The 20,079-nt window shown below is 53.2% G+C and overlaps 8 protein-coding genes across 8 annotated transcripts; 3 read left to right on the top strand and 5 right to left on the bottom strand.

The window, feature by feature from the left end:
* Positions 1–1,795: 1,795 nt before the first annotated feature.
* glfB (UDP-galactofuranose transporter) lies at positions 1,796–3,230 on the top strand (the record flags this gene model as incomplete). Its single annotated transcript, XM_025571834.1, has 5 exons — positions 1,796–1,929; positions 1,990–2,057; positions 2,121–2,344; positions 2,401–2,808; positions 2,862–3,230. 5 exons carry the CDS (start codon positions 1,796–1,798, stop codon positions 3,228–3,230), a joined length of 1,203 nt encoding a protein of 400 aa, XP_025431531.1.
* Positions 3,231–4,550: 1,320 nt separating this feature from the next.
* Positions 4,551–6,142, top strand: BP01DRAFT_43645 (uncharacterized protein). The gene has a single exon (XM_025579857.1). It carries the CDS (start codon positions 4,964–4,966, stop codon positions 6,086–6,088), a length of 1,125 nt encoding a protein of 374 aa, XP_025431530.1. The 5' UTR covers positions 4,551–4,963; the 3' UTR covers positions 6,089–6,142.
* A 1,685-nt stretch (positions 6,143–7,827) lies between these two features.
* BP01DRAFT_415789 (Zn(II)2Cys6 transcription factor) lies at positions 7,828–10,377 on the bottom strand. Its single transcript, XM_025579161.1, has 3 exons — positions 9,697–10,377; positions 9,104–9,644; positions 7,828–9,041 (listed from the first exon to the last, which is right to left on the bottom strand). The coding sequence occupies exons 1-3, from the start codon at positions 10,130–10,132 to the stop codon at positions 8,069–8,071; spliced, it is 1,950 nt and encodes a 649-aa protein (XP_025431529.1). The 5' UTR covers positions 10,133–10,377; the 3' UTR covers positions 7,828–8,068.
* Positions 10,378–11,212: 835 nt separating this feature from the next.
* On the top strand, positions 11,213–13,268 carry BP01DRAFT_43584 (uncharacterized protein). The gene is made up of 2 exons (XM_025579856.1): positions 11,213–11,897; positions 11,952–13,268. Exons 1-2 carry the CDS (start codon positions 11,364–11,366, stop codon positions 13,116–13,118), a joined length of 1,701 nt encoding a protein of 566 aa, XP_025431528.1. The 5' UTR covers positions 11,213–11,363; the 3' UTR covers positions 13,119–13,268.
* A 718-nt stretch (positions 13,269–13,986) lies between these two features.
* BP01DRAFT_356597 (putative serine--tRNA ligase DIA4) lies at positions 13,987–15,638 on the bottom strand (the record flags this gene model as incomplete). Its single annotated transcript, XM_025574997.1, has 1 exon — positions 13,987–15,638. Exon 1 carries the CDS (start codon positions 15,602–15,604, stop codon positions 13,988–13,990), a length of 1,617 nt encoding a protein of 538 aa, XP_025431527.1. The 5' UTR covers positions 15,605–15,638.
* An 83-nt stretch (positions 15,639–15,721) lies between these two features.
* On the bottom strand, positions 15,722–16,984 carry BP01DRAFT_356595 (cytochrome b561 domain-containing protein). Its single transcript, XM_025574996.1, has 4 exons — positions 16,706–16,984; positions 16,612–16,646; positions 16,470–16,532; positions 15,722–16,407 (listed from the first exon to the last, which is right to left on the bottom strand). The coding sequence occupies exons 1-4, from the start codon at positions 16,839–16,841 to the stop codon at positions 15,913–15,915; spliced, it is 729 nt and encodes a 242-aa protein (XP_025431526.1). The 5' UTR covers positions 16,842–16,984; the 3' UTR covers positions 15,722–15,912.
* A 412-nt stretch (positions 16,985–17,396) lies between these two features.
* Positions 17,397–18,035, bottom strand: BP01DRAFT_382561 (uncharacterized protein; the record flags this gene model as incomplete). Its single annotated transcript, XM_025577376.1, has 1 exon — positions 17,397–18,035. One exon carries the CDS (start codon positions 18,033–18,035, stop codon positions 17,397–17,399), a length of 639 nt encoding a protein of 212 aa, XP_025431525.1.
* A 264-nt stretch (positions 18,036–18,299) lies between these two features.
* On the bottom strand, positions 18,300–19,849 carry BP01DRAFT_340241 (putative acyl-CoA:6-aminopenicillanic-acid-acyltransferase). The gene is made up of 3 exons (XM_025573393.1): positions 19,723–19,849; positions 19,263–19,667; positions 18,300–19,118 (listed from the first exon to the last, which is right to left on the bottom strand). The coding sequence occupies exons 1-3, from the start codon at positions 19,783–19,785 to the stop codon at positions 18,468–18,470; spliced, it is 1,119 nt and encodes a 372-aa protein (XP_025431524.1). The 5' UTR covers positions 19,786–19,849; the 3' UTR covers positions 18,300–18,467.
* Between the last annotated feature and the right edge of the window lie 230 nt (positions 19,850–20,079).

The following is a 20,079-nucleotide window of genomic DNA, read 5'->3' as shown; positions in this document are numbered from 1 at the left end:
GTATCTTCAACTCTTGACATTCCTGACATGGTTCACATCGAATGGTAGAAAAGGCAAGGAACAATTGCCGAAGATCGTTATCCTTGGGTGCTCCAAAGATGGTTCTGTCGAAGAGAATAAAGGTCGATGGGAGAGTCTCACGCCAGACTACCTTACATACATACCATTGTCATAACTGTCTCATTACAGACAGCTTTGCCTCTACTAGTACAGAAGTGTAGGGCCATCCCTGTAATCATACTGTATCGGTATCAACGAGTACACGCCACCTTTCCTTTCAGGTATTAATCGCATCCCATCCAGCTGGATCCAGCTAAGTCCACATATCCACACTCCACTCTCTCGCTTTTGGCCCCTCCGTCGTTCACTTCTCATTTTAGGCTAGAACTCGAAATCGCCCCGTCAGACCCAGTGAGGTGACTGCAGTGATTATTATGGGGAACGAGCAAGTGATAGACCGTGATAGACTGGAAGTCGAACTGAGATTCTAATAATAAATCCAGGTGGCTCCGCACCTTAGGCTACCAGTCTATCACAAAAAAAGTCCGACCAACACTACCTAGCCAGTGCCAGGGTCGTTCACTGTTCATTCAGAATGGCAATTGACCCGGTGATAGCTTCTCGAGCCTCTGATTCGGGTGCTGTTCCATTTGTGTACTCTGATGTATCAGTCTCATTCACTACCCTGAATTTGTTATGCGCATCATGGTAACATGTCACTGTGGATTGATACATAGGTTAGTTCCATTTACTCTGTCCTAGAGAGCAGTAGATTGTAACCCTACACAGTACGGTACGTAGTAATCAATCAGGGACAGTTGCAGTTCCGACAGGATGCTTGCAGCGACGAGCGACGGAGACTGCAGGGCCGGCCGCTAAACTTACGAGGGAAAGAGTGGACAGAGTGGGAAGAGTGGATGGGAAGCTTGACTTCCTCACTAAACCCTCCTTTGAGGGACGGTAAGGTAACTTACTGCAGTGGTGGTCCCGCCCCATTTCCCTTTTACCCTTATCCTTGTCTTGTCCTCTCCTCTCCTCTCCTCTCCTACTTCCCCCTCTAGTTATCTGTCTCTACGGAGAACCATTGGAATACCTTAGCAAGTGGGTGTCTCATCTTCATCATCTTCATCGGCATCTTCTTCCTCAGCTTAATCTTCCCCCATTCTCCCCTCCGCCCGACTCTTTCGCCCCTCCTCAAATTCAATTGCCCGAGCCGTGGTCACAATAACCCTTGACATTTTATTCTGGGAGCGAACCAACAAGAAACAAGCCGTAGGTGTTCCCTTCTCCCCCCCTCCTCCTTGAATCTTCCCCCATCCCGAACCAGTTTCCGAGCCACCCATCCCATATCATCCTTATTATTCGACGGACAAGCCAGACACATACGTACCCCAATCCGTCCGATCGGTTTGATCAGCCTTCGTCTTCCCCCCTCCCCTTCCCTGCCTCTTCTCCCCCCCTCCCCCCCCTCCTCTTCTTCCTCTACCGCTCTTCCCTTCTCTCCTCCAACCTCAAACTTTGAGTTTCACATCTCTTATCGTCTTTCACCTTGCCTCTCGGGTTTTCTTTTTTGGCCCTTCTCTCTTCGTCGTTGTTTGGACCAACTCCAGTCTCACTCGTTAATAATCATCCTCCTGACCGTAGACTCTCACTGCTGCGCTCGCTCATCTTTTTTCCTCTCCTCTGATTTTAATTACCACCCGTGGCATCTGCGAAGTTCGGACAAAGCAGCCTCTTACGGCCGCGCCCTTTCGATTTTCAACGCTTCTTATCCGACCAGACTCCAATCTACATCATGAGTTCCGAAGGAGAAAAGGTCAGAGTCTCCGGTGAGGTCTCTCGACCGGAGCCTACTCTGCCCACTGTCAATCCTGCCGTCGAGAAGTCGGAGCCTCCTAAGCCTGCCTTCCATCCGGCCGTTTATGTCAGGTAATTCGCTCTAGCATTCGCCTGAGTTCGGACTGTGCATGGGTACTAAGAAACAACCAGTGTCTGGATCGCGCTGAGTTCCAGTGTCATTCTGTTCAACAAGCATATTCTTGACTATGCTCAATTCCGTGAGTCTGCTCGATCTTGTCAAACCCGCTTCATCTACTGACATGGGATTTGCGCGATCTTAGGCTTCCCTATCATCCTCACGACATGGCACTTGGCCTTCGCGACCTTCATGACTCAAGTTCTCGCCCGCACTACCACTCTGCTCGACGGCCGTAAGACAGTCAAGATGACTGGTCGCGTGTATCTTCGCGCCATTGTTCCCATCGGCTTGTTCTTCAGTTTGAGCTTGATCTGCGGTAACGTTACATACTTGTACTTGAGTGTTGCTTTTATTCAGATGCTCAAGGTACGTCGACCATGCTCCATAAACCTGGTCGACCGGATCGCTGACAGTATTCCCAGGCCACTACCCCCGTTGCCGTTCTGTTCGCCACCTGGGGCATGGGCATGGCCCCTGTCAACTACAAGGTTCTCATGAACGTGAGCATTATCGTGGTTGGTGTCGTCATTGCGTCTTTTGGAGAGATCAAGTTCGTCATGATCGGCTTTCTGTTCCAGATCGGTGGTATCATCTTTGAGGCTACTCGCCTGGTCATGGTCCAACGCCTGCTCAGCTCCGCGGAGTATAAGATGGACCCTCTTGTGTCTCTTTACTACTTTGCCCCCGTGTGTGCTGTCATGAACGGTGTTACCGCCCTGTTCCTTGAAGTTCCCAACCTGACCATGGGTCACATTTACAACGTTGGTGTGTGGACATTGCTGGCCAATGCTGTTGTTGCTTTCCTTCTCAACGTCTCCGTTGTCTTCCTGGTAAGTCGCAACTGTGTATCTGGTCCGCCAAAGATACTAATCCGCGGCTTTAGATTGGCAAAACCTCGTCCCTCGTGATGACCCTCTGCGGTGTCCTCAAGGATATCCTTCTCGTCGTCGCTTCCATGATGATCTGGCAGACTCCTGTCACTGGCCTCCAATTCTTCGGTTACTCTATCGCTCTCGTCGGTCTCGTTTACTACAAGCTTGGTGGTGACAAGATCAAGGAGTATGCTGGTCAGGCTAACCGTGCTTGGGCCGAGTATGGTGCTACCCACCCCGCCCAGCGTAAGTTCATCATCATTGGGGCCGGTCTTTTGATCTTCTTCCTGCTCATGGGATCCATGGCTCCCAGCTATGCCCCCGAGCAGGTTGCCAGCGTTAAAGGCATGCTCGGTGGAGCTACTGCTGGCAACGCCTAGAGTAACGATGCCTACGTACGGTCTCTGGTCGACGACTGGCTTATTTCGATTGCGTCCTTTGACTCAATATGGACAGACTCTTGTCGTAGGACGATGAGGCGCATATCAAAAGTACCTCAGTTCATCCGTTTATTCTGTCGAAAACTCCTATTTGGATATATCTGGGCGTCACAGGGTCTAAGAATATCCGTCGCTTCGGTTGGACATGCCGGAGGATGATGGGGTTGTCTGGGCCGGCCACATGCGGGGAATGTAGCTTGTGCCCAGTCAACGCGGCCAGGGCTCAGAATCCATCGATTCCCAGTTCCTAGGCATGTTTATTTTCGTTTTTCTTTTCTCGCTGCCGAATCTCGCTGCCGAATCATGGTGTTTGAAGCTTAGAGGAGGATTTGTCTGGTGTATTGGTCTGTGGCCTGCAATAATAAAACAGACATTCACAACATGTCGACTTCGCTGGAGAGATTTGAGTTCGATGCTGTTTGTCAGGCCATTTCCTCTTGTGCTTTTTATTCCCCCTTGATATTTATTCTGTGTGATTTCCACACTACTTTCTTGTGACTATACATTTTTTTTTCATTTTCTTTTCTGTTTGACACCCCACAGTTTTCATTACGTGATGAAGTTAGCACTGGTTATATCCCAATAGATGTTCCATTTTTTTTTCCCCCCTGCTGCGCAGATTGTCATGGTGATCGGCGGTGGATTTCTCCGAGCCGGAGCGTGTGGCCGGGTGCGTCCAATCACGGAAGCTGCAAAGGCTGGAAAGGCTCGGAGTTGAGGAGAAGAGCACAGGCCAATAACGGCAGGCGGTGGCGCCGGCAAGGGCCTCTTCAATCATTCGTTCAGGACGGCGAGGCGCGGACTGACTGGCCTTTCTTTTTGATCATCCAATCATTGGAGGGCGACAGCTCTTGATCTCCACTCAAATTGGTTGCCCCAGGCAATCGTCCATTGACCAATAATGCCTCCGTCCTTACTGCTGCTGATTCCGACTCCGGGTGGATCCTCAGCCCAGATCGCTGTCGCTGTACATTACGGTATGCGAGCTATCGGACTGGGGCTACTCCCCCTACGAGCCGTGTAAGTGACGGTAATCAGCCGTAACTGAGACAAGGCAAATCCTGCTCTTTCTTGGATTCTCTCCGCATCGCAATCGCTGGTTCCGCATCCGTCAGCGACTCAGCAATCACTCACTGCAGCTTTACTCTCGCTCTCTCTCTCTCTCTCTTTTTCTTACTCTCGTTTCTCTTACTCTCACGCGTCGCTGCTCCATCCATTCAGTCAACCACTCATCCTTCCCCGTGATTCTTCGTCTCCTGTTGGCTGCCTGTCTCCGTCTCGCATAACCCTACTTTCTCCCTCCTCTTCAACTTTGCTCTTCCCGTCTCCTCTCTTCCTTTTCCTTCCTTTCCTCTTTCTCTCTCTCTCTCTCTCTCTCATCTCCTCTTTTCTCTCTATTCAATTTATCATCCCTACGGTTATCTCTCACCCTGCCATCTATCTTTACTCACCTACGGTCCTCCATTCATTTCCTCCTCTTATTTCATATTCACCTTCTCCTCGTGGCCTACCTGTTCGACCATACCTCCTCCCTTAGGGCTAGATCCCTCGCCGGCTCGGGACTTTGCGCTTCAACAGGTGGTTCTAGCTTATTGTGTCCAGCTCACTAGACAGAACAGATTCCGTCTCCCATCTTTTCGTAGTCCTCCGCTCCGCCGTGTTTCCTGCTCATCATGTGTCCCATGATGCTCAACAGTCTCTCCGATGGCCCAGCGATGGTCATGTCCCCTCCCCAGGAGCACGCTTTTCTTCAATATCCTCATCAATCCCGGTTCAACCCTGGTGCTGAGGCTTACAGAGGCTCTGGCTTCGCAACATCATCGAATGCCTTCACTGCCAAACCCTCCCGCAAGAGGTCGCGGGATGATGTTGGGTTCGAAGATGAGGTCCAGAGCTCCGGTGGACCTGTCGTACCAGCCCCAGTCCTTGCAGTGCAAAAAGAAGAGAAACCCATTTACGGTCCCGGCATGGTTTTGCTGAATCCTCGTACCAAGATGGCCATCTCCGCTGAAAGTCAAACCGGCACGTGGTACGAGGAGACGGCGGAGAAAACTGTCAACAAGGCTGCCCCGATCTCGTCTCGGTCTCAGATGCTCCAATCAGGCACTGCCGACAATCTCAGTCGCAAGTCACAGCGCCTCGACCCTTCCGCCCCGACTGTCGACGATATCACCTTGTCTTCCATCCAAAGCCAGCTGAACGACACCAGCAACACCGACGACAACCGCCGTCTCCTTACTGCCAGCTCTCGCCTTTCGCCTGAAGAACCCACAGTCGACGATGCCACCCGCCTACTGGGTATCAGTTGGCAGCGAATCGCCACCGAAGACTCGGACATGGCGGCGGCCGTGCGCGGATGGAAGAAGTACATTGATCGTCAATTTTCGGCGTACCTGATGGACTCTGAGATCCTCATGAAGAACCGAGCACTGAACGCCTATCTCGTCACTGCACGCCCGATCACTCCCATGGGCCCTGCATTCGTGCCTGCTTTCTTCCTTTTCAGCGACGACCTCACCCAGGCACAACTTGTGGGCTCCAGTTGGGAACTGTGCCTTCAAAATTTGCGTTCCAACCCGATAGTCTTCGAAGGATCTCAAATCCTGAGCGCTTCCGACAAGCCTGCTCAGACCCCGTTTGCTGCAGGGACGCAAACCCTCCTTGGGGCGACTCAGCGCGAGTCTGGATTACCTCTCTTGCAAACCCTCTGTGCCCAGCCCACCATGGTTGACACCGGCCTTGGTGCTGGATTGAACAACAGCGTAGGAATGGGGACGGGGATGGAAGTCGACACGTAAAGCCAAGGCAGCACGGCTACCCATTCAACGATTGTCTCCGCCAACGACGACCGCCGAATGCAACGACTTTGGAGCTGGGCGACACCCAAAGCACGTTCGATTGACTAACCTAATTTTCTCGTTTCGGGCAGCATATCTTCATGAATCTTTCTTCGATATCACCCATCAGTATCTCACTGATATATGTTTGTGACATCTTTTCCTTTTCTTCTGCTCTCTTTTCTGAGGTTGGCGTACTGGGAATGGACGGTAATGGGTATGGTGGGATCAGGATGGTCTCCTGGGATTGACGACCGTCATTGACATCTTTGATTGTGTTTTTCTTTGATCTGGTTCTTGATCCTTGTAATTTGCGTTGGTTTTCTTTCTTATTTGTTGATATCTTCTCACCATGTCCGATGTATGAGACGGAGGTGCACCCATTATCATTCGCATATAGGGAAAAGCAGAAAGAAATATAAAATATGACGCAGATTATCTTGAGATGAATGAATGAACTTGCGTAGAGGGTTGAAGGAGGGGAAGAGGACAGGGGTTCGGGGGGCGAGTTGGGTTGGGCTGAGAAAAAAAGCGTTAGTTCCGAAAGAGCGGTCAGACCGTGGATTTCGCGGGGGTCCCTCTCAATTAGTAGGAAAGTGAATAAGATGATCAGCTTGAGGCAAATACTGCTCGTGTATTGTACTTTGCTTCGTTTGAGTGATCTAAACACAATTCTTATGCGGCGTCGTCGTCGTCGTCGTCGTATAACTACCTAAAGCCCTGCAGATAGATGTATTCTCATTGCACTTGTTTCAATCATGTATCCGCGCAAGGACGCCTTCCAGGCACACTCATACCTGATCCATCGCTTCCTCTAACAGACTGGGGTGGTGATCTTTCCATGATTTGTACCAAGATAGTAGGCCTTGTGAACGAGCCCAGAGCGCACTTACAATCAGAGCATAAATCACCCTGGTCGGGTACAACAGTCGATGACTGTATAACTACGTATACTTATACTTCTACTCTCCGGGGGGCCACAAGTGCTGTATGCTTCGGAATCAACTGGGGGGTTCTTCATCGGGTGAAGTGGGATGAAGACCTAAATAATGAGCAAGTTGAAGACGCAATGTGTGATTCATAGTCCGCGAATGAATTGTATCGTATGAGGATAAGTACAAGTATACTCCGTAGTTAGTGTACAGGACTTTATAAGTTAATTGGTATGGGGTGCGGATATGCCCCGGGGGAGTTTTGATACTGCCAGTGTCTTTTTACCTTAGGGAGTTAGTTGGTTACTACCTAAGTTAGTTAGTTCGCAGTTACTCAGTCAACAACGGGAGTACTCCCAGGGCCGAGTTTTGGAGGGTAAAACAGTGCCATAGACAGACCCCCCTTCAAGTTATTTGTGGTTGTTATCTCAAAGGACTAGAGTGTCTGGATCATCCAACTTGGGTACTTGGGTTATCGATACGGGGAGTCAGATGTCCTAACGAGGTCGGAACGAACGGCATCTCAGTTCAGTGCCTTGATCCTGGATGCGAGCATTTACTTTGAGGGATCACAGTGCTACTGATGAACGATAACCCCCCCTGGTACTAGATGGGAAATGGAGATTATGCTACTATATGTGCCACAACAGATTTATCGTGGTTATCGTGCTTGTTGCGGTTGACTGTGCCGTGCCTACTTGCTGATCTCGAACCTACCTCCTAAATATACTACTGTAAACCTCCACTTGTGGCCGTCTGGAAAATTGTCCCTGGTTTATGTTCATGTGCATGCTGCTCAAATTCAAAAATCTCTCCTTTGAGCTGATTGAGAGAGTGATCTATACTGACACTCACAATCGATGCGCGGGTCTATAATCAAGCGTATAGACAATATGAGCTATGTACAGTACAAATGAGTTGTTTTAATAAAGAGAAGATCATACCCTGCGCGAACCGTATCTTGTGCTGCTAGACGACATCATCACGAGCGGAAAGGAAAGAAAGCAGCTCAAATGAACAGCCAATCGATCCTCGAGGCATCTAGCTCCTGGATCCAGTCAAAGTCATCGTCATCATCTTCTTCTCCTTGTTCATTAGCATTAGGGTCGTTGTCATTACTTTCGAAGTTCTTATTAGTGGTAGTGGAAGCAGAAGTGGCGAGTGGCGGATCTGCCGTGGAAGAGGTCCAGGGATACGCAGGTAGTGTCGGGTCTGGCTGCCGACGCGGCTGCTTCCGCGCTCGCCGCTCTGCAGCCCTCTGATCCCGCTTGCGCCACATCAGGCTCAGCACCCAAGCGGCGTTGCGCACGTTCACGCTCGTGATATCGTAGTACAACGACCGAAGCTTGTCCAACAGGAATGGGCGGAGGGCAGGGTCGGCGCACTCGGCGCCGGCGATGAAGGTGGGCCAAATAAGGCACTTGAAGTGCGGGTCGGCGATGGGGATGAGAGCAATTTGGCGGATGAGGAGGTCGGTGACAGCCGCGTGGTCAGCGGGGAGGCCGAAGTTCTGTTTCCGGTGGCGGGAGCGGTTTTGTTTTGTGGTTGCCAGGCGCAGGCGGGACAGGGCGCGACTGGCGTAGAGGTAGACGGCAGCTTGGTAGATGGTTGCGAGAGCGGTGCGCATGGACAGATCGGGGAGTCGAAGGAAACTTTGCATGGATTCTGCCCAAGCAGCGGGGTCGAAGGCTTGGATATGGGCGAGCAGGGCGGCGGGGGATTGCAGGGGATTGAAGTTGGCGGGAAGGTGTGGAGACGTAAAGACCATTTTAGGGAGATCGTGGCTGTGGTCAGATTCATGAGATTCATGTTCCGTGTAGAGGCCCGCGTGAATGAGAAAAATCACTTCGAGAAGGTAGCCAGGGCAGCCGACCCAGGAGGTCTCTTCGAGGCGCTTGAGCACCGCCGGGCCCATGCTTGAGGTGTAAAATGGCCGCGTAAGGGAGCCAGGACGGGCCAGCGTCGAGCCCATGAGTTGGATACTGGGCCAGGGTCAGTTGAGGGCGAAGAATAGGGTTAGCGAACGCGTGAGACGGAGACATACATGAGAATGCCGTCGATCGCAAAGTCGTCCAACCAGGAGACCAGCCCCTGGGTGGCTAAGCTTTGTTGCGAATTCCTCTGTTGGCGAGTTTTCAAAAGTTTCTTGGCCCCTTCGAGGTGGTACTTCCATGCCCCGTCGCCGGACTCAAATGCATCCATCAGAGCCAGTAACATAATGGCGGCCAGAGTGCGATTGTCATGACGCATGACGGGATCCTGAATGTCTTGCGACAACTGCTGTAACGCGCGCTGTTTAAATCCCAAGAAATGTTCATAGACTTTCGAGGCCGGTCGGCGTGACACAGAGCCGATAACGGCTTGTTCGATATCTTCTGACGATAGCAATGTTCCTGGGGCGGCGCTCTCCGCGTTCCATGGGCCCGGAGAGAAATCCTCATTGGCTAGAATGGCGTAGTGCAAAGCACCCGTGGCTGAAAGCACATTGGCGAGTAGAGAAGAGTCGCCGACTAATGGAATTAAAGCGCGATACGGGTTTTGACCGTTGGAGTAAAGAGTGAGGTAATTCGCAAGGTATTGGCTGACTATAATATCGGTCAGTTTGCGCTTGGTGGCTGAAGAATACTCGACACGTACAATGGACGATGTAATGTCGGGACCAACCGTCTAGGTCCTTGAAGACTGGATCCACCAGACCCCATGGTGCAGGGATGTAGTCGGACTGAGAGGTACTCTGTATGGTGAGACTCGGACCGTAAGTTCCAACGCTGTCAATCGCCTGGTCGATATGTTCGGGCGCCGGCGCGGGTCCAATGCAGTCGGGTGACTCTGTGGCAGAGGGAGACGAGGTGTCGATGTGGCTATCCTGTTTCTGATTCGCAGCACTCTGCACAACATCATCGTAGCTGCGACCCATCATTTTCCCGCGGCTTGCAACGCCTCCCTTTACCCAGACGAGGGGCTTCTGATATCCCAGACATTCCTTCCCCGCATCGCGACACTTGCGGCAGGTGGGCAAGCCATTGTCGCATACGATCCGGCGGCGACGGCAAGTATAGCAGCCTTTGGTCATGGTGTGTCCCCTGTCGTCTAGGGCTGAGCGCGATGATCGGAGTCGGTCACTGACCGGGAGTGTAGAGGGGTGGAAAAGTTCCGTGGATAGAACGGACAGCTCGACAGAGGAAGCTCGACAAGACGCTCGACATCATCAGGAATATGTCTCAACGGAGGGGGGCGGAACAGGTGTTGAGAGCATTGCGCGTGGGTCGTAGTCCAAAACGCAGCAGATGATGGTATGATTCATAAGTTGCCTATCCGTGTGTTGGTGCAGAAGGAAGATGGAGCCTCCAGCTGGAGTGAGATCGAGACTCGAAAAGACCGTCGGCGAAATTGGGGGAACCTCCGCTAGTCTGGATGAGGTTAGATCGGGCGCGGATATCCGAGACAGATGCACAAACAAGCCAAACACAACAGACAGGACAAACAACATTTTTATCGTCGTTGTTGATGGATGCGAAAGTCCATACAATCCCAAGGGGTCTGGGGCAGACTTATCCTGTCCAGGGGAGACGAGAAGTGATTATTCTGGAGGTGTGCCACAGCTTCCTTCTAAGCAAGGTTTACAGACAATAGTACTAGTCACTTAGGGATAAATTCCAGTTCTCAAGTCGCAGTAGCAACCCGTGACCCGGGTTTGAATTCCCCCAGCCAATCAAGCCCAGGTCAACACCATCAATTTCCCTGCCTCCCGCACTTTCAACCCTTCACTTTGGCTTCACTTTCAGGGGCTGCGTTCGTTTCGCCTGGATTATGAGCCTAGGCTATCCATCGTCAGTCAGGGTCAATTACTCTCTCTATCTGCCTGGTAGCTTGCATTGTGTCTGGTTCTGTCAGCCCGTTCAGATTTGTTCATTGCATCTGCAGCAGCGGCTATACCGTGCGCGCTTCGGCGGCCTCCCCTGTCGCATGAAGTGGACTGACCTGAAGACTCGGTCAGAGTGATCCGCCCGTTTTTATACCCTGTTCTTCTCGTCCTCTTTATCGAGCCCTTTGTTGTAGGCTTTGATTCCTAGATATTGTTTTCCCGAGGTGGTCCGTGTGTCTATCGCGATCGCGGGGATCAACAACGGGACTCTTGCCGCCACACCCTTCGGTCGGTCAAGTCGGTGATTGTCGCGCGTCGCTCAACATTCCTCTCGCATCTGGGACATCTTCCCAAGCGGTGCGCGTGTCGTCCATCAGTGAATGACACCACCGCCGCCCGAGTTGCGATTTGTTCGGTCACTGCGCGGTTCACCCAGACGATGTTTACCCGGTCCTCCAAAACCACCTCCACGGTTACCTCCATCGAAATGGTCTCTCAAGCTCAAGTTCTCGACCGCTCCATACCGGCGCAAAGCACGCTCTCCTCCACCTCACGACATTCTCATTCCAGCCGACGGCATCGCTCGAGTCGCTCGCACCATGGCGGTTTGACCCATCAACCCCAGAACGAATTTCCTATTTTCACCCATACCGGCGATGTCGAAATCGTGATTCGTGCTGGGGGCCAGGAGCAACGCTACCTCCTTCATCGACTAATCCTGACTCAATGCTCTGGATTCTTCGAGGCAAGCACCCGCGATGGATGGTCACCGCAAGCCCCCTCCAGGCCATCGAACCCAGATCCGGGGGTCCTGTCCAGAATCAGCGAGGACACCTCTTCTTTGTCCAACGGCTCGACCCTGGCTCAATCAGAAAGCGGAGGGTCGTCCTGGTCGCCAGAGAGACGGCGTTGGAAATACGAGCTCGACTGGGAAAACAAGGCCGAGGACGAGGAGCCTATTCTCGTCCAAAAGGTTGGTCCGCAGCATGCTCATACTCCAGTGAATTCTTGCTAACCCACTCTCAAGCCGCCCAGCTATTCCAGCGCCCTTGGATGCGAACCCGGGCAGTATCCCCCGTCGGTGACGAAACCGTCCAACACGCAGACGGGGTTTGTTCGATCCATGGCCAACTTGGCAGGGATGCAGTCGGCGGTGGTCCTACCGCACAGGAACAGTGCGTCTAACCCGCCTGTCGATCCTATCGTTCGCGATTACGACAATCTGTTTCGCATGTTCTACAACTACCCACCGATGATCAACAGTGTCAACATCGCAACCGCCTATTCCGAGTGTCGAGCTCTGCTATCCTTGGCGGATATGTACGACGCGCTCCCTGTCACCGGACCACGGGTGGACCACCATCTCCTGGGCTTCGGATCGCGGCTATTTAAGCAGATCGCCAAGTATCCTCCCAGCTACCTCAAACTAGGCTACATGGCGCGCAGCCGGGTCATCTTCTCCGAAGCATTGATCCACGTCGTCGGACAATGGCCGGCCGCTCTGCCGCACCTGCGCAACGGTAGCTACTCGCCGCTTCCGAACGCGGTCCTCGATATCATCGAGGACAAGGTCGAGGATTTGGAAGACTTGAAAGCGCGCATCGACTCCAAGTTACTCCGGCTGACCCTGACCACCTCGCGCGGCGAGCGCGTCAGCCCGACGAACGCCTACCTGGACTGGCTGGCCGTGTCCTTGTTCCGGCAATGGTTTGTCGACAGCACGACGCCACCTCCGCCTCCCATTCTCAAAAATACATCCACGAACCCGAGTCATCACCACGGCCACAGTCACAGCCACAGTCACAGCTACCACCGATCCACCGCCAATTTGCCCTCATCATCCTCGGGCTCCACCTCCCCCCCTTACTCCCCCGCGCGCATCTACCGCCTCATCGGCTCGCCGTCCACCCAAGCCTATCTCTCGCACGAGGACCTCAAACGCTTCCTGAAAGTCCACCCCACCCCCTCCGCCGAAGCCCTTTACAACCGCGACGTCATGAAACGCTTTGAGCGCAAGATGGACGAGATCAAGCGGCTGGCCCGCGAAATCGTCAAACCCCTGATGCGGAACTTTCTGGAACTGGATCTCAAAGACGGCAGCGGCAGCAGTAGCGGTCACAGCAGTGAAGGAGGTAGCGGGGTACCGTACTTGACTTGCACCAAGGTTGAAGACGAGGATATCCCATGGGAGTGACGCGATGGTAAAAAAAAACAAAAGCCCATTGCAACCCCGGACACGCTACACATGATTTCCACGCGCCTTTATGTTTTATATTGTTTACGTTTCGACGACCTCTTCTTACCCCCACGAGCCAAACTCACTCACTCCTTTTGCTTTCCGTTTAGTCCTTCTCGTTGTTGGTTTTCCCCTCCTTTCGATACCCGATTTCATGAATATAGTTTTATGATTTGTTTTTATGGCTTTGATGGGTTTACGTTTGATGAGATGATACACGGATGCTGTTTATGTTACTTTTTCTTTTAAACTTTTTGTTTAGTTTTTGCCATCTCTGCCGTCTCTGGATATCTTGCAATATCTAGATGTGTCAATCCTGGTACTGACTGATGATACCGGTCCGTCCTCTCCACCCTCTCCCTCGCCTGGGAAACAATTGCTGTATGTCAGACGTGTCATGAATGATGAAGGTGCATAATGAGGTCTATTTGATAGGTTCCCTGCAATGTGCGGGCGTATGGCAATGTAGTGCAGTACCCTTTTATTGGTCTGCAGGTTAAAGCTAGACGATCTCTTATTCTGGGATACCAAGCCGTGAATGAGGAACTTAGCATGCAGTCGGGTTGGCGAATTGGCGAGTAAATCGCAAATGAAATGAGAACAGATCCACTGGACGGATTCTTCCAGCTGCATTTATTATCGTATCGTACAATTCAGCTCAAATATACAGGAGACATATTTGATCAGTCCAAACAAGCCCAGGGTATGGATGGCTATGAAGAGAGGGAGTAAGTAGAGCAGCCGCTCACATACAGTCAGTCCATCATACAAACCACCCCACCCCCAACCCCCGTTTTCTTTTTTTCCCCCATAGGCACAAAAGGCATTTACTTCTGCTTTCCAATCACCTCCAAGCCCCCCATCCACCCCCGCAGCACCTCCGGCACAACCACCACCTCCCGCTTGGGATCCCAGCCATGCTCGAGGAGAGCAGCCAGCACACGCGGTACCGCCATGGCCGTGCCGTTGACGGTGTGCGCGAACCGCGTCGCCCCCTTGCCCTTCTTCGGCTTGACTCGGGTCGCGAGCCGGCGGCTCTGGTAGTCCGTGCAGATCGAGGCGGAGGTGACTTCGCCCCAGGCGGATTCGAGGGTGTCCACTGCAGCCGCAGGGGTGGTAGCAGGGGGAGTAGTGCGCAGACGCGAGGGGAACAAGACCTCGATATCGCGCTTGCGACTGGCGCTGGCGCCGAGGTCAAAGGTGGGCATCTCCAGAATGCGAGCGGGGAGGCCCAAGGACTGCAAAATCTCGGATTGAATCTTGAGCAGCTCGTCGAAGAGGTCGTTGGATGAGGTGGATGACATCGGTGATGATGATGAGGAGGAGGAGGACGCCGACTCCTCCTCGGCGAGCGAGTCCGCCCAGGCGAACATCTCGACTTTGGTGAATTCGTGGACGCGGTACAGCCCCTTGGTGTCGACGCCGCGGGAGCCGGCCTCGGCGCGGTAGCAGCGACTTGGGCCGACCAGTTTGAGCGGCAGGTCGGCGGGGTCGAAGGTGCGGCCGGCGTGCATGGCGGCGAGGGGGATTTCGGCGGTGCCGGCGAGGGCGCGCTGGGGCTTCTTGGTCCCGCCGGAGTCCTTGTCGGGCTGCTCGAGAGTGAAGATCTGCTGCTCGTTGTGCTGGTCGCGCGGCTGGAAGCCGCAGGCGTCGGCGATGTGCGAGTAGACGATCGAGGGCGGGGAGACGGGCTTCCAGCCGTGGCGGCGCGCAACGGTCAGCGCGTACTGAATGAGGGCCTGCTCGAGGAGCGCCCCCTCGTTCGTCAGGAAGTACCAGCCCCACCCCGTCGTGGTGGCCGAGCTGGTGAAGTCCAGCAGACCTAGTGTATTGCCGATGTGGACGTGCGACCGCGTGGGATCGGGCTTGGTGGCCCAGTCGGGCAGTGGGGAGGACGGGTCGAAGTTGAGGTAGGAGATGAGGGTGGGCGTGTCGCCGATCGGGGTGTCGGGGGAGGACAAATTGGGCAGTGAGAGCGCCAGCCGCTGCATCTCCTCATCGCAGGTCTGCTGCCGTGTGGTCCGGGCCATCGCATCGCTTCTGAGTTGTGCAGCCTCGGCGCGCAATTGGGCGGCGGTGGAGGTGGTGGTGGTGGTGGTGGTGCCATCGTACTGGTTCTTCGCTTGGCCGGCCGCAATCTCCGCGATCGCTCGCTCGAGCTTTTTGATTTGAGTGCGCGGGGCGCGGAGCTGGACGTCAATCTCGCCGATTTCGTCGTACAATTGCTGAATGGTGAAGGGGTGTTGTGCGTGGGCTGGATAGTTGCGGTCCCGACAATTCTGGGCGTATAGCTCGGGGTGCTTGCGGATGTGCTTCACGTCCGGAGTGGGTTTGGGCGCGGTCGGTGGTCGCACAACCTGGAGACGACGAGCGGAGGTGGTTAAGCTGCGGCGACTGAGCAGTCTGCAGCCCAGGCAGACATAGGGAGATCTTGGGGGAGCCATGATGGGCTGCTGGAAGGGGAATTTTTGTTTTGCGGAGATAAAAGGCAGCGGAAGGAAGAATGAGCGGAAGAGCGAAGTTGAGGATCAGCGGAGATCAACTGGCCGCCAATCCCGATTGGGAAATATACTACAATACACCCACTGCCTACAGTAAATTCCGTACTGTTCAACTGACATGCTATCAACATACCATCCATCCTCGTCCACACACCTTCTTTTTTTCTTCTTCTTCTTCTTCTTCTACTACTACTACTACTACTACTCCCGTTTCATGCTTCTCGTATCAACTAACACTCACCAAACACTCCCTAATACCCCAATTTATGCTTCCGAATCCTCGCTCCCACCCCAATCACCACCAATACCGCACCCACCACCACTCCCCACAAGGAAATTCCCAACACATTAACATTAAAGGTCGTGCGCGTCGCCGCCACGACCGTCGCCAGCTCCAGTACCAACAGCAGATACCCAGACTGCCGATGGTACTTGTAGAGAGTCTTGCCGCGCTCGACACTGCCGAGAAGCGTCAGGGGCAGGAAGTACTGCACGACGCCGCCGGTCGCCTGCAGGATGATGAGGATATAAGTTACCAGCCCCAAGACGCCGTGCGGGGAGGTGAGGCGGGCGTGATCGCCCTTGTTGATCTCGATAATGAGAAAGGCGGCCAGAAAGCCCAGCACACTGAGGGCCTGGATGGAGTAGTGGACGATGGTGCCCCGGCGCTTCTGGGAGGCGGTGGAAGTGGGTTGGAGAATGAGGGTGGCTTGGACTTGGAGGAGGAGGGCGGCGGAGTTGAGGAGCTGGAGGTGGGGGGGGGTTAGTCAAGCTGGTTGATAAATGAATGTGTAGGGGAAAGACTTACAGGGTGAGCGGAAAAGAAGATCAGCGGATGTGAGAGAATGCCGGCCCAGACGAGGATGGCGATCTACAGTATTTGCCAGCATGGTTACGTGTGGCTCTTGTCGACCGGTAGGATGGATGGATCAATAAAACTCGCGGCTTACCAGCCAGATGCCTACTTGAGCGGCAAGGGCAGTGCCTGAATGGCATTTGCATTAGTAATGATGATGAGGATGAAACCTGCAGTGGAATACACACCCCTGAAAAGATTCGGATACAGAGCAGCATTGTCCTCAGACTGGGGCTCATTGCCGGGGGTGGACAAGAGGGGAGAATCCTCGCGCGATGCAATGCTGTCGGGATGGAGCTGAGGGATGCCTGTTGCGGAGGCCATGATCCGATCTGAGCGTTGAATAATAACTCAATAATCCACGGTGAAGCAGTAGTCAGTATTGAAGCTCAACCAGATATACAACTTGAAGATGGAAGGACTCAAGAGCAGGTGGAGTGGCCAATGAGTGGGGATTTATATGTCAGAATGAATGGAGGAGAAGGAGAAACCATGACGAATGTGGAGATGCAAATGATGAATCGCTGCGGGGAAGAACCGGTCAGCAAATTACACCGCGTATTTTACAAGATAAGAAAACCACTCCCCCCTCGTGACTCCTGTTCTCTTTAACTTGGAAACCAAACTGCTCTATAAAACTGCTTGACAGAGCAGAGCAGCCATATATTCATATCTATTTCGACCAATAAAGATAACTTGTTTGACTCAGACAGCGAAACACATGTGTTGTAGACACAGCTTCCGACATCGAAAATGCTTCACTTGATTGAATGATAAGCATCAGCTATTGAGATAAGGATCCCGTACGGGTCCGTACCTGGTGCGTAATTTACAGTAGACCACCTGCAGCAGTAGTAAGCATATCCAACTAATTACTAACTATACGCCTGCTGGCAATTGATCCTCATCATCCTCTATCGGGGACATATCATTCACCGGACAGCTCTCTTCTGGGGACCTCTCCATCGGCTCACTGCCCAGCTTCTGCTTTTGCCTATTATGCTCGAAACAGCACTCCGACTCGGAGTCGTCAGAGTCCCAGAGACTCATCGGCTCTTTACATGCCATAGGACTTGAAGTCGGGGCAGGAAACATGGGCCGATATGATGTCTCGTTCGCCTGCACCGCGAGATCGCCATGATGATAATCTCCCAGGTGGTAGTGAGCCTCCAAGCAGCGAACGAGGCTGAGGTTCCTTATTTGCGGCCGCCACGGCTGAGGGTGCCGCCACGGCTGAGGGTGTTTGGCAAAGTGTTCCGCCCATGTCGCCTCCAACGGCACTTCCGCCTCAGAGTCCGTCCCATCGTCGTTGTCGGCGTCGGCAAAGGGATGAGACGTTGGCCCACCGCCAGGCCCAGTGTCCGATGAACTCGTCCCCGTTGCGCCTGCGGTAAATATGCCCAGAGCGATGGGGTACGGAGTGGACCTGCGAAGCGGAGGACGAGGGTGTTCCTCCCTGGGATCCTCGTCCTTCTCTTCGAAGCGGACCTGAGCTCGCTGTGCCTGTGCCTTCGACATTGTCACGGTGGACGTAGGTGAAGTGCTTTCTCGTCAGGTTGACTGACAGTGGTGCTATAGTGTACTAGTATGATGCTTAGGGCTATGGATTGCAAGCAGTGTTCTTGGGGGCGGTTGTGTCTTTATATAACTACGGGTTGACAAGACGATAGAGCAGGCAAGCTGGGAGTTGAATGACATTTACCGTCACCTTTGTATCACTTTAGAATCTTCTCAAAGAGATCTACGGAATCTTGAGTTCTTGCTTATAGAAACATAATCACACTCTTTTTGTTTCTTGATCCTGGCAGTAACGAGTGATCGACCCTAAAGCGAAATCCTCCTTCACCACACCAAGGACTGACTCAAAGAATCATCGCCCTCCAGACCATATATCGTCACAAAGAGTAGCCCAGGAAGAACTCCGAGTATTTCGAGCTTAGTTTACAGGCATTACCGCCACGGCATCCTGTTCACCGAGCTCTCCATCCCCGATCCGGGCCTCCCAAACACGACCTCCGCCCCCAAGGCCCCCTCTTCCTCCTCCAATCGCATCACAATATTGAACAAAGTCGCCGTACGCACGATTTCCGGCTGAGCGGGGTCCTCTTGCCAGCAAATGGACTGCGGACCATCACAAGTATCGGAGAAGATCTGGTCACGGAGAACCGTCCCCACCATGTTTGCGCTCTCATCCTCCAGAACGCCACTACCGACGATTTCTCGCAACAACGCACGCACGCGGGCCAGTCGAACCGGCGACCCGGACAGCCACGGCGGCTCGATGACCCTGCGGTTCACCAGGAAGTGGTTCGTGTGGGTGACCACCCCGTACTCGTCCTCGGGCAGATGATCGTCCCCGAGCGGGGAGAGCTCCAAGCCGAGGGCGGCCGTGCGGTCTGCGATCAGAATGTGTTGGCTGGAGGCGACGCCGCCCAGGGCCGACAGTCGTTCCAGCGCAGCCTCAACGGAGACACTCTCCAGACACAGACGGAGGGCGAGGTGAATGGGCAGTTTGGAGCTGAGACAGGGATGGGCGCGGATGGCGTTGAGACAGACGCCCACACCGGCGCTGTTGAAGCCGATCTTGCCGACGAGGCCGGCCTGTGGCTGTCAGCTTGGGACTTTCACCCAGCATTGAAAAAAATAAGAAAGAGAGAGATGATGTAGTAGTAGTAGTAGTAGTAGTAGTAGTAGTAGTAGTAGTAGTAGTAGTAGTAGTAGTAGTAGTAGTAGTAGTAGTAGTACCTCAGTAACCATGTAAATCACTGGTTTCCCTGGCTGGATAATTTCCACCATCGCCAGATGGTTCTGCAGTTGAGTGGTGAAATCCCAGTTCTGGGCGAGAATGCGGCCCCGTCCGGATCGATGGAGCGAGAGACTCGTGCAGCCGTCGGAGAACTTGCCGAACGAGATCTCGCTGCGACAGTTCAAGGCGATGATGTCCAGCAGAGTGACGCCCGCTCCGTCGGCAATACCTTGCATTTCCTCTAGGAGCTCCGGGGTGAGTCGAGCAATGGTGGTGCGGAACTCCCCGGCCAGGTCGAGCACCGCATCCCACGATAACTTCGAGGTATATTGGAACATCGTCCGGTAGACGGAAAGCTGACTTTCGATCTGGGCGCGGAGCTGGGCGCCATGTTGCAGGCCGATCTAGAGGGGTTAGATGTGATGAATGGGGAACCGTATAAATAGACAGATAACCCACCTCTAGTGGGGTGCCACTGAGCACAATCTTTGGAGGTTCTTTGGTGTTATGATGAAGATGCATGGTGAGTGAATCTTTCTGCCTTCACCTCCGTTTAGTGATTTATTTAAAGTGAAGTTCAAGGAAGAGGAAGGCTAGTAGTAGCTCGCTGAGAGGAGAACTGAAGGTCTTATCAGTCCACCTCTTCCCCGCATGGTTTAATGCGGAGAAGCAAACCAGATAAACATGTTGCGTGTTTCAACAGTTGGAGGTTGACATCCAAGACAAGTTGCGATTCACTTCACCTCATTTCACTCAAGGCAGAGTAATTTCCACAGCCACGATGATGATATCTCTGGGGGTGAAAGGTACATGATT

This window comes from Aspergillus saccharolyticus, assembly GCF_003184585.1.
Source record: "Aspergillus saccharolyticus JOP 1030-1 unplaced genomic scaffold BP01scaffold_14, whole genome shotgun sequence".
NCBI lineage: Eukaryota > Fungi > Ascomycota > Eurotiomycetes > Eurotiales > Aspergillaceae > Aspergillus > Aspergillus saccharolyticus.
The sequence above is the reverse complement of the archived record's forward strand: the minus strand, read 5'-3'. Positions and strand labels throughout refer to the sequence as shown.

What these genes read in the sequence shown, in the direction of transcription:
- BP01DRAFT_43645 (XM_025579857.1), top strand. Translation starts at nt 4,964, where the DNA reads ATGTGTCCCATGATGCTCAACAGTCTCTCCGATGGCCCAGCGATGGTC.
- BP01DRAFT_415789 (XM_025579161.1), bottom strand. Translation starts at nt 10,132, where the DNA reads ATGACCAAAGGCTGCTATACTTGCCGTCGCCGCCGGATCGTATGCGAC. An exon ending in CCGACATTACATCGTCCATT is followed by an intron (nt 9,645 to 9,696) that starts GTACGTGTCGAG and finishes CCGATATTATAG; the next exon opens with TCAGCCAATACCTTGCGAAT. An exon ending in GCGATCGACGGCATTCTCAT is followed by an intron (nt 9,042 to 9,103) that starts GTATGTCTCCGT and finishes ACCCTGGCCCAG; the next exon opens with TATCCAACTCATGGGCTCGA.
- BP01DRAFT_43584 (XM_025579856.1), top strand. Translation starts at nt 11,364, where the DNA reads ATGTTTACCCGGTCCTCCAAAACCACCTCCACGGTTACCTCCATCGAA. An exon ending in AGCCTATTCTCGTCCAAAAG is followed by an intron (nt 11,898 to 11,951) that starts GTTGGTCCGCAG and finishes CCCACTCTCAAG; the next exon opens with CCGCCCAGCTATTCCAGCGC.
- BP01DRAFT_356595 (XM_025574996.1), bottom strand. Translation starts at nt 16,841, where the DNA reads ATGGCCTCCGCAACAGGCATCCCTCAGCTCCATCCCGACAGCATTGCA. An exon ending in GTATCCGAATCTTTTCAGGG is followed by an intron (nt 16,647 to 16,705) that starts GTGTGTATTCCA and finishes AATGCCATTCAG; the next exon opens with GCACTGCCCTTGCCGCTCAA. An exon ending in TCTTCTTTTCCGCTCACCCT is followed by an intron (nt 16,408 to 16,469) that starts GTAAGTCTTTCC and finishes CCCCACCTCCAG; the next exon opens with CTCCTCAACTCCGCCGCCCT.
- BP01DRAFT_340241 (XM_025573393.1), bottom strand. Translation starts at nt 19,785, where the DNA reads ATGCATCTTCATCATAACACCAAAGAACCTCCAAAGATTGTGCTCAGT. An exon ending in TCAGTGGCACCCCACTAGAG is followed by an intron (nt 19,668 to 19,722) that starts GTGGGTTATCTG and finishes TAACCCCTCTAG; the next exon opens with ATCGGCCTGCAACATGGCGC. An exon ending in TGATTTACATGGTTACTGAG is followed by an intron (nt 19,119 to 19,262) that starts GTACTACTACTA and finishes TGACAGCCACAG; the next exon opens with GCCGGCCTCGTCGGCAAGAT.